Source organism: Botryllus schlosseri, chromosome 1, assembly GCF_051294905.1.
Source record: "Botryllus schlosseri isolate E-star chromosome 1, Bs_hap1, whole genome shotgun sequence".
Taxonomy (NCBI): Eukaryota; Metazoa; Chordata; class Ascidiacea; order Stolidobranchia; family Styelidae; genus Botryllus; species Botryllus schlosseri.
In genome coordinates, this window is record NC_137236.1 from 23,116,699 (window position 1) to 23,129,868 (window position 13,170).

The 13,170-nt window shown below is 39.7% G+C and overlaps 1 protein-coding gene across 1 annotated transcript; it reads left to right on the forward strand.

The window, feature by feature from the left end:
- Positions 1-7,670: 7,670 nt before the first annotated feature.
- On the forward strand, positions 7,671-9,332 carry LOC145434480 (uncharacterized). Its single transcript, XM_080311841.1, has 4 exons — positions 7,671-7,743; positions 8,109-8,174; positions 8,542-8,622; positions 8,980-9,332. Exons 1-4 carry the CDS (start codon positions 7,698-7,700, stop codon positions 9,114-9,116), a joined length of 330 nt encoding a protein of 109 aa, XP_080167967.1. The 5' UTR covers positions 7,671-7,697; the 3' UTR covers positions 9,117-9,332.
- Positions 9,333-13,170: the final 3,838 nt, after the last annotated feature.

Here is a 13,170-nt window from a genome sequence, read left to right on the forward strand (position 1 = left end):
AACCAATATATTTGGTAGTTGCATGGTCTTAACATAGAATGTAAAAAACATGTTGCGTTTCAGTTTTGAACTTGATTAATGGGAAAACACGTCGCGTTTTCGGTTTTAAACTTGTTTATTTCAAAAACACGTCGGCGTTTTCCGTCGTTTAACGTGTTATTGGAAAAAACATGCAAAAAACACGTTGAATACACGGTTTATTTTTTACAGTGTAGGGCGATTTATTTTTACCTAAAAAACGGAAGATTTTGACCTAAAAAATCAATATTTTAACATTTTACGACCTTAAAAAACTTAATTTTGATCAAATTTTGCTCTAACGTACGCAAATTAGGTGTTTTCCCACATAATGTTAGAATTGAACTACTCATCTTCATTTCTGGTTGGATCTGTCTGTGCTTACGAAGTAGATTGGCCTGAAAAAACTTTTTTACCTGAAAAATTTTTAGATTACAAACCCTATTTGTTTATTTATTTATTTAAATATTTATTATATCTGGCCATATGAAGACCGAGCGAGATGGTTTAATGGTGATGCGTACGGCTTCTTGATCGGCAGGTCGTGGGTTCGATCCCCGGCCGGGTCAGACCAAAGATTCGAAAACTGGTATTCGCAACTATCCTACTAGGCGCTCAGCATCCACGGATAGCATGGAGAAGAAAAAAAACTGAGGATGCTAATTAGATGCAACTCCGTCGTCAAAAGCATCTCGATTTAGCAGGCAAAAATGAATACACACCTTCTCTCTCTCTCTCTCTGAAGAACTCCAGTAGTTACACCACGTAATATGGTAAAAATAATTAACATTTGTTGTAGTAGCCTAAAACGAAAGATACTTTCCTACATTCTCGGGTAGAAAGTGTCTTTCCTCACTAAGTAGCTTGCCAAGAATGGAGAAAGAACGCTCAACAGCAGCAGTTGTTAGCTGACAACACTGAAATTGTGCCTTCACTGCTGGTGACACACCGTGTTGCTTCAGTCTGACAACGGTGTCTACATCACAATTTTTCATCATGCGCTTCTTGATATAGGAATCATACAATGCCCACTCAGTCTTGCTTCAGTTAGGATATTGCGGTACCTTGAGCACCATGTCAACCTATTTGTTTCATTTGAATCTTTATGCTTCACAATGAGCAGACAATGGGCTGTCTACAACGGTAGACCTATAAAGTAGTATACAAACTGTAAAATGTCAAATGATAAGTTCACCCACAGTGCAAAATCGACAATACAAACGAAATGCAGGTTGCAAAAAGAATTTTGATTTTGTAAAAAAATTTGACATTTTTTACCTAACGCTACAATTTTGACAAAATGTTGACTTTTTTGACATGTCAAAAAAATCGCCTTTCATATTATTAATAAAGGGACGATCTATGCTGTACTTCTGTGTCGTCCGGCATTTTAAAAGGTATGTAAAATTTGAATCTTGATTTTATTAACACCAATAACACAATACACCCACATTGACGTGAATCAAGCAAAACATGTGGTTTATATTCAATGGTAGAAGGTCTTTGAAGAGGAGATGCAACCCAAAGCTGATAAGGAATCGCGCGTGATCAAAGATTTGTCTGGCCTAAATAATGCTATCCAATACAGTGCTCCTAGTATAGCATATAACTTCGCTGACATGACTGATGATATATCTGTTATGCGTAAATATTGAATTGCGGTAAATTCTGCTACAAAGAAAGCCCATGCAGTCCCCGAATGGCTCTTGGAACCGTCCGTTTCAATCTTGGAGTATTCAAGATATGAGGTTGATAAAGTTTCATTACCCTGGATACAATCAGCGCGGGGAGGGTCTGGTCCCAGTTAAACTCGCTCATCTGCGTATCTACATTGAGGGGCGATGCGAGCCATGGTGGTGTTGGGAGTGCGTTTGCGGTACCAATGTCAAAACTGTCGAAGAGTGGGTTGGCTCTTGGTTGTAAAGGAAGTGAAGGGAAAGAAATTTCGATTGACATGGGAAGACCAGGTAATTGATTTCCGTCCCGGACGGGAATGCGGTGACGAGAGGATACTGCATTTGTGCGACTCGCATACCTGGTTCCTTCTCGGTGATATGTACCTTCTTCCTTACTTTCAGTGATAAGGGAAGTTCATTGCAGCAATGTTTCAGAGCAATTATAGGGGTGCTGCAGAGAACACCGCAGCAGATGCGTAGGGCAGAATGTTTCAAGACATCTAATCTTTTTCATTTGTGCGTTGGTCGTCACAAGTGTATAAGTTTCGATGTCGTATGTAATAATATTCCGTATCTGGAAACGATAGATTTTCAGCAAGGTCTGCTTGTTTGCACCCCAGGTTTTACACGCTATCAATCCGAGGAGACTCAATTGGCTGGCGCACTCTTTGAGAATTTGGTCAATGTTGGTTTTGTACGAGAGTTTGGATCAAACATACTCTACATTTGCTATCGTGGGGATTGTTTAATGGAAGTGTTTCTTACTAAAAATTTAAACATTGGTTAGAAATGTGCTGATATAGATACACTAATTTTTCTATCTACTCAAAATAGCTTCGCGGGCCTGATGAAATCGTCTGGAGGGCAGTATGTTTGACACCCCTGAGCAAAGCTATTAAAATCAGTCTTAAATGAAAGCCAATGTCGTACTGATTCCGATAACATATATTTAGTCTGATAGGGGGCGTAGGGGCATAGTAAATCCACCACATTGCTATTAAACTCTGAAATCACTGTTGTTTCGAAGAATTATATCGCCGCAATTAAATGAAATATCACGTCGTTCCATGCACCATTATTTGCCCCCTCACACGATGCGGTCCAATTCTTTTACTATTGAACATTTATACCTTCTTTGACTTATCAGCGCGGACCACCTTTCTGGGGAGTCCGAACATATGTCTGTTTCAAGCTTTTGACAGCCCATGAGCGAGATAGTGTAATGGTTATGCGTCCGGCTTCTCGATCGGTAGGTCGTGGATTCGATCCCCGGCCGGGTCATATCAAAGACTCGAAAAGTGGTATCCACAGCTATCCTGCTAGGCGCTCAGCAATCACGGATAGCATGGAGGAGAAAAGAAACGGGGGCGCTGACTAGATGACCTCACGGCCGCAGGGCAACTCCGTCGTCAAAGCATCTCGTTGGTGCAGGCGAAAAAGAATATCATATCTCTCTCTCTCTCCCATGAGAACGTAGTTTTGACTTCTTTTCACAACTAATTATTTACATGAGCAAGTTTCAAAGCGAACAAATTCTACTTCCAATTGAATTATTTTGGGCTGCTTATGAATGCACTACCTCTTTTCGTATACTTGAGTTGCATTTTTCGGCTCTACTTCTACTTCTACTACTTAAATAGTATATGATGAAGCAGTACTTAACAACTTGACATACAAACACTTGGACGTCAAAACGAATTCAGTGGCCTCAATGCTCAATCAACTATTTGCAATTTTTTTACGCAAATGAGATTATGACATGGTATGTTAATCACGGGCTTTATAATTTGGGATTTCCCATGCGTAACCAATTTATATTAATGTCAGCTGCTCCTTTTTTTCTAGTTTGCTTATCATAGTTTACGTAACTGCTCGACGCGGCTAAAATGTTGTACATGAGTGCGTGAGTCACTTCAAAGTACAAAGACATAGAAGATATTTGATAGCCCCCGTGCAATATCGTCAGAGTTCGATGGCATGGAATGAATAAAATAGAATGTGTTTTCGAGCTTCTCATAAACACAGTGTTGTTGCTCAGTCATAATGAGCAGTAGTCGATATCTAAAATATGTACCGTACGTTGTAATTGGTGATTGATAACATGCTAAAATTTATTTAATAAATGATGGTTTAAGTGGTAAAACGCACCTTTGCTGTACTATAACAACGTAATTCTGGAAAGGATTTGTGGTATACAGCAATGATTCCAAAACTGTGTGCCGCCACAGATTCTCAGGTGTGCCGCGAACATTTTTGAGGTTTTGGAAAAGAACTCTATAAATACTTTGAAAAAGGACTGAAGACTAGCATATGTGATTTAAAGACACTTGAACCTCGTCAACAGCTGATAAATAAGCATCAGTGACAATGAAATCGGTTATTGAATCCTAATAAATCGAGCAATCATACCGCAGAAGTACAACGGCTAATTGATTTACGAAAATGCGCAAATAAAATTTAAAGCTATTTCTTCACAAAAAATTGGATGAGTTTTAGTTGTCTGCTAGCAAATCCTGTTCCATGATCGGTGCAAAAAAATAAACATTACTGTTACATTTGCACCTTAGTGGCTAGATTGAGATGGCTTTTCTTTTTTTGGGTGAAATTGAAAGTTGTAAACGAGAGGTGTTGGTTAACCAATTCTATGCTGCATTACCGTATCTTTTCCGAGGCAGGATTTCAGAGGCTGCGATCCCCTTTGGTCTTGCAGCAACTCATTCTGTGTATATTCTGCTATCAGCACTTGCAATATTCTGGAGCTTCGGTTCGAAACTCTCAAGACCAATGTTCCCTCGAATTTCCCACTATTCTTCGCGCACTCACGCGCGCAATGACTGAAAAAATGTCATCACTTCTGCTTTCTTGTGCGCGGCACACGTTTTTCTGTGCGCGGCACCTTTAGCCTAAATCGTCGGGCATTATCCCTGAAGACGCAAGTGATCACATGCAGTATTCTCAATCTATTTAATCCACAACAAAATCGCAAACTCAAATGTAGCCCACTCGTATTGTGTTCCTATGGTTTCTTTGCTTTACGATAACTAGACAGGATATACGTTGAATGCGATATACGGCGGACTAGCCGCGGTCTAATTTCTTTGTGAATATCAAAATCCTGCCAGTGACTTTCCGATGGTACATAGAATTTCGCCTCACTATGCGATTCCAGAAAACGGTTACTGGTAGCCATTTCTAACACATATACCGTAAATCTTGATTTTTTTTTGATCTTTTGATATCTATTAAATGTCTGATATTGCTTATTATTCAACTCCCCGTACAGTGTAAATCCCTATGAAATCATCCTTTTGTGCGAATTTACAACCGTACCCAACAGTCCCTACAGTATGTCCCGGGATATTGAAGATCAGGATGGAATAAGGTGACCTATTATTACTTTGTGATCAAGCCAATAACGGCGGCCTTCTTCGATTGGAGCTAGTAACCTCTATTCCGGCCGATATAACGAGGTCGTACAAGAAATTGGTAAAAATGCTCGAAATGGTACGCGGATACAGAGGTTTCTGGAAGAACTGATATAGGCTACTCCTCGCCATCCCATGTGAGAAATCGGTGTCATAAAACAGCCTGGAAGTGGGCCGTGCTCCGAGTAATCAGATGCGGAATCATAATAAAGATTATCGGCCTGGTGTAAATGATCATTGTAGTCAATCAATATGAATAGCACAAACAATGACAAAGGAGAAAGCGCATATCTTATCATTAATTTGTGTTTTACATGGAATACGAAGCCGATGGGAGTGCCTTGCGTAGCGGCATTTGTTTGCTGATTTAGGTCAAATCGGACTGGATTGCTGCAATTCCCGATCAATGTTCGCAAAGCCTTTGAAGGAAATAATGAATTCTTATACTCAGGCACACACAAAACGCATGGTCCGATCTCACGCTCCAATCAATATATCTGTAATAAAAACTCATCTCACGAATTATTGTGAGCAGGGGAACCTAACTTGTGACGCTTACGACCACAAAAAATATTTTAGAGGAGAACGTGTATTTCCTCGTCTATGCTTGAGAAAATAAGGGGTTTGGAATATTTTGTGAATTTTATAGAAAACCTTGACAATTAGAAATTTTTCGCGGCCTTCCTGAAATAGCTTCACCTAGCCCACTTGTGCATGGATCACCAACACGCAGCCGGCGTTCTGATTTAAATTTCGGAAGAACGATAAGTCAACCATTAGAAATGCTAAAAGTTATTTCCGTTTCAAAATATTGTTGTTGTGGTTGTTTCAAAATAAGCTATTCCCCTATGCCCAGCATCACTGTTCCTCACTAACTGGAACAGCTTTGACGCCGCCAACAGCATGCTCTCAGGGGAGAATCACGTCAAAATATTATTTCCCTTCTTACTCCGATCGACGTTGAGTTTTCCTTTAATTCCAGCATCTAATGCTGCCAATGATTGACTATTTTAATGGAAAGGAAAGGACGTAGTTTATTTTTGTCCTTGATGCTTTTTTTGCGGCATATACACCGACTCATGATACACATACACACGATCTGCGCATATACATACCATGAGCGCATGATGTGCATATGCCGCTGGACAAGGAAGTGCAGATATAGCCTTTGCGGCTTTCTAAGTCATGCACCACCCCTCCATGCTATCCCAGTAATGCATGAGCGCCAAGCAGGGAAGCCATGGATACCAGTGTTACTAATCAGGTCTTTGGTCTGACCCGGCCGGGAATCGAACCCACAACCTACCGATCAAGAAGCCGGACGCTTAACCATTACGCTATCTTGTCGTCATTACGCTATCTTATCATGTCATTAAAAAGAAAAGCTCATCCATGACCTCTTCCTCCCTGGAATCAATAGTTACATTACACAGTTCATCGAAATCAACCGCTTGCCAAGTCCAAGCTTGGTTCCGATCCGAGCCATTAGCAATATCGACAACGTTTACAGAGCTCGTCAAACTTCATATGTAAAGCGGGATATTCCTATTTTAAAGCAATTCGCTGGTAAACGACCCCCCCCCCACCCTTGGCAATTTCAGAATAACTTTTATATTATCTTTGATATCATTTATATTTCAATAATCAGGCATAATATGACTAACTGAATACACGGAATTCTTCCCAGACGTGCATCCTTTCTTCGTCTGCTTGAAACGCTCCATATCAGTCCTGGGAAATTGTATTTAAAAAAAAACTCGACCGCAACACACGAATTGCGAGGCATAAATCATTAATTTTATAATCAGCTAGAGCAGTTGTTCCCAACCTTTTTCGACTAGTGGACCCCTTGGCCGATATTTGAGCCGGAATTCCCCCCCTAAGAAAAAGTTGCCCGGTTACCAAAAAGGTGCTTTTTAACGCACAGCCATTTGTTGACTGAGCAATATATGCCAAAACGTTTTCAGATATGCCTTAACTATGTTGAATGCGGCCTGCATTACACTTTCATGAAGTACCGCTGACAACTTCCATATCAATTATTTGACACTAGGTCTGTTGTTATCAGTGGTGGATTTTGGTGTGGGCGGTCGTCCAGGAGCCCTTGGTCGAAGGATCCCCCCATCTTTGGTTTAAGTGCTTTTTCAAGGATTATAGCGAATAAACGTGGAAATCCGTGTACCATTCAAGAAGATGGTTCCGTACAGATTCATCAAATCTCTGCATTTGTTAGAAAAGTTTCATAACCCGATAATCAAACTTTGACGTGGTGTGGTGGCTTATTACTATTGTCACCCGATAGCTTGCCAAATAAATGTGGTCTATTAGCCTGCAGCAGTTGCTATCGCTGTTTTGTTATTTCACGCTTCATGCCATACATCTTCAACATGAAGACATGAGATATATTTAACTGGGTCACTTGTTTTATAATTTTACAATGTATAATAAAAGAAGGCTCAAGAGCCACATCATATGCATACATATACATGCCTTCCTTATTTCATGATATAGATCAGCTATATATCGATCAAATATTCGTTCTGTTTACAGTGGTTTGAAGAGAACGTTTCGCTGGCATATGGTCAATACCGAAGACGGATATTTCGAACATGTTGAGGAGGATCGTGAGTAATTTGAAGTCTTGAACTGCGAGTCGGTGGGGCTAGATATATTGTGTGCAATTCGAAAGTTCAGGACTGCCGTTTTTAAATTAGTTCTGTAACTTGGAGTTAGGCGTATCTGATACCGTAATCGTATTTTGAAAGACAGTAGTGACACACCTTTAGCGATCGTAGACTAGGTGATTCGAAAATAAAGACAATTCAGAAAAAGTTCATATTAGAGCATATAGGTATTTGGGTCTGTATCCGGCTATACAAGATATAGTCTCACTACTTCTACACATGCTGCTGTATGTCAAAAATCGTCTTCGAACCCCGAAAAATAGCGATGTTTCATCTGGCTTCAAGTAACATATCATTTTGAATAGCCAAAGAAGTCACTGCTGAAAGCTACGACGAAAATGGGAAACTCAACGAGGAATCAGCAGCGGAAAGTTTGTACCGTTAAATTCCTACTATATCATTTTACACTTCTATAATAATTGCATAGAATTACTCCTGACGCATCAGGTGGAGTGCATGTTCATAACCGAATCAAGAGATTCGGATTTTGACTTGCCGTACTTCTTGTAATAACGCCCCATAGATGTAACCTTTGAGCTAAGACTGTTATACGGTGTCCGCTCATCGGTGTATGTCTCTCGAAAATTATCGGCTTCGATTTGAAACATATTGAGACTAGACTGAAAAATTTTCCATGTAGAAACGAAATATTACTATTATGTAGCTTGGTATCATATACTTATCGTTCCTCTCAATAATTGTAGAGCTGTAGGTTATTAAATGTGTGAATTATTTCAGGCAAGGACATGCAAGATTCGATTCATACTTATCTCGGAGATTCCCAACACTATATTGCTTACATCCGATGCACTGAATACGGTATGTCATTTTTCTTACCTTGTCAAGACATGACTTTAACAACACCCACAAACGTTGAAATCCTCCCGTGGCGTTAAACTTCGTAAAAAGCTGTATCGGACATTAAAGATATGTTGCAAATTTTATTGGAACTATATTTTGGTTGGGCGAAGACAAATACTTTCGTTAGTCGAAGGATGCACACTCACTACTGCAATCAAGCCCTAATAGTTGATATTTGAGTCGGATTTGAGTAGGCCTACTCGTATTAACGTGCCCAGCCTTAATTAGGTGGCTATGCAAGACCATAGTTAAAGTAGTGGCGATCTTAGGTTACTTCATTGGAGTATGATGTTATACAATTTGTCACTGTCACAGGTTGGGTTGTTTGGATTTACACAAACGTGAAGACGGTATCGGCCGAGCTTCTTGTCTATATTCACAACGATCTACTGAAGCATGGAGTGTCGGCTCCTCTTAGATTGGGTCGTTGCAAAGATATAAAAGATATTTGAAAGCATCTCTGTGTTATGTTTGCTGTTCGATTGCGTGAGGTGATTATGGATTCTGATCACATTTTGTACTCAAAACTGAGTCAGAATACACAGTATTTTTGGTCTTGTAGTCATATTCATCACTACTCACCGATTAAAATGAGCGAATACATACAGTGATTGATGGTGGACAACATGCTTGAGATTCATGAATAAACATTATTTGTGAAGAGATGATTCGTCGCTTCGACGTAATATTGTAGGGTATTGAGAAGTCGAGATGTAATTTCCAGAGGACTCGGCGAGAGCAAGCAGTTATGACACATCGGCAGCCCGTGTTATTTTTGGCATGTGACAAAAATAGCTTAATTTTGGTATTTTTTAGATTTTATTTTTGGCAGTTTGGCATCGCCAGGAATTCGTATTTGTATACTCAAATAAACGATGTAAAACACACTATAGTGTAATCTTTCCTGTCAAACGAAAGCCCAAAGTCGTGAGGTATCCACTCTGTGTCATGTAACAGCGTAAGTAAAATCCAAATTGGCAACGGTGTTGGGGAGTCAATTCATCAAATACAAAACAGGCCGCAATATTTATCTCGAATAGTCGATTCGATATACCTGCATAATTACCTGCATTCACACTGATCACAATATCACTTATGATAACAATTCAAAATTGTTCCTGACACGTTTGAGTCACAGCGCTTCACTCGCTAACCAGTGGTCAGAAATCAAGTGTGGCTTTAATATTCAATATAATACGAAAACCTATCCAACGGGCAAACAAAAGAACAGTAAAGGACTGAATGTTTGCAGGTATGTGTATGGTACGCATGGATTAGGGTTACTTCTTGGCGACTGAGGCATTTTGCAGTATGTAAGTGTGTATGTTCAATTGCTCATTGATGAAATAATATCCCTATTGTTCAACCGGACACAGTCTATCAGTGATTGCACCATATGGTGATATTTTATTGAACAAGTTTAAAGTGAATGGAATTATATAATACACATTGGCCTAAATCAGGGTTGTCAAACATACGGCCCGCCACGCGATTTTGAAAAATGGCTGTATTATCCAGAACATTTCTAACAAATGTTGAGATTTTTAGTATGAAATAGGCCTACTTTCATCAAATAATCCCTCAAGACAGAAGATATCGAGTGTGTTCAATGTGTTCATAGGCGACATTATAACCATCCGACAGCGGTGTTGTGGTTTCACTCTAGTCACCATTAGGAACAAGTCGCTGCCATTGACACCAAATTTCGAGAGGGCAAAAAAGTGCATAGTGAGTTCAAAGTGTTATGGAAAAGTAGACCAAAAATAGTTATTTGCAGAAGTGAAAACGTCAGTTACAAACCGGTTTATACAGGTTTCATGGAGAATATAATTATGACACAAAAATATAATATAATTATCAGTTTCGATCATGACTTAACATCTCCTCGGTCTTCAGAGAAACCCAAATCGCGATACAATAATACATCTGCCTATACGGTTAAATTTCTTGTATTCGTCGCAGTGTATAGGCCTAGGCTAACGCATGTGTCAGATTACGACTAAAACAAAGCAATCATAGCATTATGCCAACGTATATCGTTTGTAAAGTCGCTGTGTTAGCAGTTTATCTAACTATCCAAACGGCCAATAATCGTAATTTTACTAAAGCCATTGCTTGCGAATTAAGGTGCTGATAAAATGTAACCCTATGGTCCGTGATATACCTTAAATATTATTGTGTATATAGGCTTCATAGTTGAGTAATGAGTATTCGTGTGAGAAACAAGGACATGGATTTTGAGGTAACATCTTGGAATCATTTGACTGGTCCGGCCCGCGAGTGCTCTGAAGGTTTGAATCCGGCCCGCGACGCAAGTTGAGTTTGACACCCCTGGCCCAAATGCTGCATGGCCCGCGCATGCCACCTACATGAGGTAACAAAAATGAACGGGCGGTGACGACAGCAAAATGAATAATCATTGAGATATATCCTTAATTGCTGGATTTCATTTACTACCTGGGTTGACGAATTCAAAGTAAATCGTAAATCCAGATTCTAGTACTCAACTTTTTGGCCTCGACCCTGATATTTTCATTCGCATTACATAACTCCCTCGGGCGGTATACCAAGGCCTTCCGAAGGGTTCACGTGCCGAAATTTTGTAACTTAGCGTTACACAGTTGTTCTGTCGCTTCATGCAGACTTGATAATACTTGATACCATTTCTATCTAAAACTTTCAAAACAATCTACATTTGCAAAAAGCCTTATTTTTGGCATTTTAAGATTTTTCTTTTTGACTGTTTCGGCATTTGGTTTCCGAAATGCTAAAAATAACACGGCCTGCACATCGGTGAAAGATGTCAGTGCCCTCAATATAGTACATTGATTACATGTACCAATCACGTGGAAGTTACATACAACAAAATCGGGAAAAATACATTACAAGTCACATTCTGTGAAAATCACTAACAGTGCGTTTCAGCTGTGTCTGAATGAAATCCCGTACACTTTCGTGATACGAGTTACAGAATATATCAAGAACTGAGCCATTGCGTTACATTGTGAAACCATCTATAGATGAATCCTTACATTTATAACCAAAATTGTGTATTATGGAGATGCTCACCATAAAACGCAGAGCTCTTCAACCGGGCGTGAATCGTACACTCCAGCCTAGGGTGTACCATGATTTTATAAGGATGTACTAGATCCACATTAAAATGTACCGATGACTACCTATCACAATAAATAGGCAAGCTGATGCTTCAGAACTGGTTGACCGGATGTACAATATCGTAAAAGGTTCATATCAGCGGTACGTAGGTTGAAAATTAAATTCTACTTTGTGATGTCATAAGCACATATTTCTCATAATTTCACCATAGTTAATGGATAGGGCTATGGGCACAATGATTCGATTGCTCGAATCTGAATCGAATATTAATTTTAATGATTCGAGTCGAGTAGTAAAAGACGATTATTTGAGTACTGAAATTATACGTTCCTCGCAACTGAAAGTTACTTTATCAACGAGAATTATAGTTTGGATACTAATTTTCACTGTTGAAGCCTTGAAACCTTGATTGGCCGTATCGTAGCATACGAAACATTTAGTACAAAGTTACGAACGATATTGAAAATAGCACATTGCCGAAGTCATGACCATCCCACAACATTGTCACCAAGTGCCATGAAATCAGTATGATAGAAAAAAATACCAAAGTATCTTTAATGTGATGGATAACAGGCATTATATTCTTTCAGGTCTCATAAAAGGTACATATTTGCATAATTGCAGTGGCTTAGCCGGTGTTCGAGTTAGAGAACCAAAGCGTTAGATGGTGGTCCGGTAACCGCGAGTCACGTTTGTTATTTACCATTTTCAAGACGTTGCGGCTTTGCTCAATGCTCATTGCACATCCTTATTTTGATTAGGCCAGGAGTGACCAACCTGCGGACGTACGGCTGCATGCACTGGTAAAATAACAATTATGCGGCCCTCTAGACATTGTTAAATTAGCTGCCGTCAATAACCAATTTGAACCAACGTATTGATTCTCAAATGTTTTAATGTTTGCGATTGGCGTGATTCAGGGTGACTTGAATTTATAGTTTTTACGATAAAAGTGTCCTTGCATTCCGAACCCCACCGTAAAAATGGGAACCACAGAGGAAAAAAGGCGCCCCATAAATAAATATCAGATTGGATTCGAGGGCGTCTCACGAACGACGGTCACATACTTATCGCGTATATCGCAGCGGCGTGTCAAAATTCCAGACCCCTTCAGTCAAATACATCGATTCTTAGAGATAAATGTCAGAGGTCGAGTGTCGTCTATTTTCGTATACTACCTGCACATGAGGGTATATTAGGGGAGTGAACATCGGCGTCCACTGGACCCAACTGGTTGAGAACCTGTGATCATCTTACGCTGTCTAGCGGCGAGTCTTGCGAAGCAGTTTTCGTTGTAATTCTATCAACTTACAGGAAGGGAAAATGATATTGATCGGAAACAACTCGCCAAATTATACGCAAGCGGTTTTGAGCTATACGCATGCCAAT

Excerpts from the sequence above, each read along its gene's own strand:
- LOC145434480 (XM_080311841.1), top strand. The coding sequence starts at position 7,698 with ATGGTCAATACCGAAGACGGATATTTCGAACATGTTGAGGAGGATC. Across the intron at positions 7,744-8,108 it reads CGAACATGTTGAGGAGGATC|CCAAAGAAGTCACTGCTGAA; the intron begins GTGAGTAATTTG and ends CATTTTGAATAG. Across the intron at positions 8,623-8,979 it reads CATCCGATGCACTGAATACG|GTTGGGTTGTTTGGATTTAC; the intron begins GTATGTCATTTT and ends TCACTGTCACAG.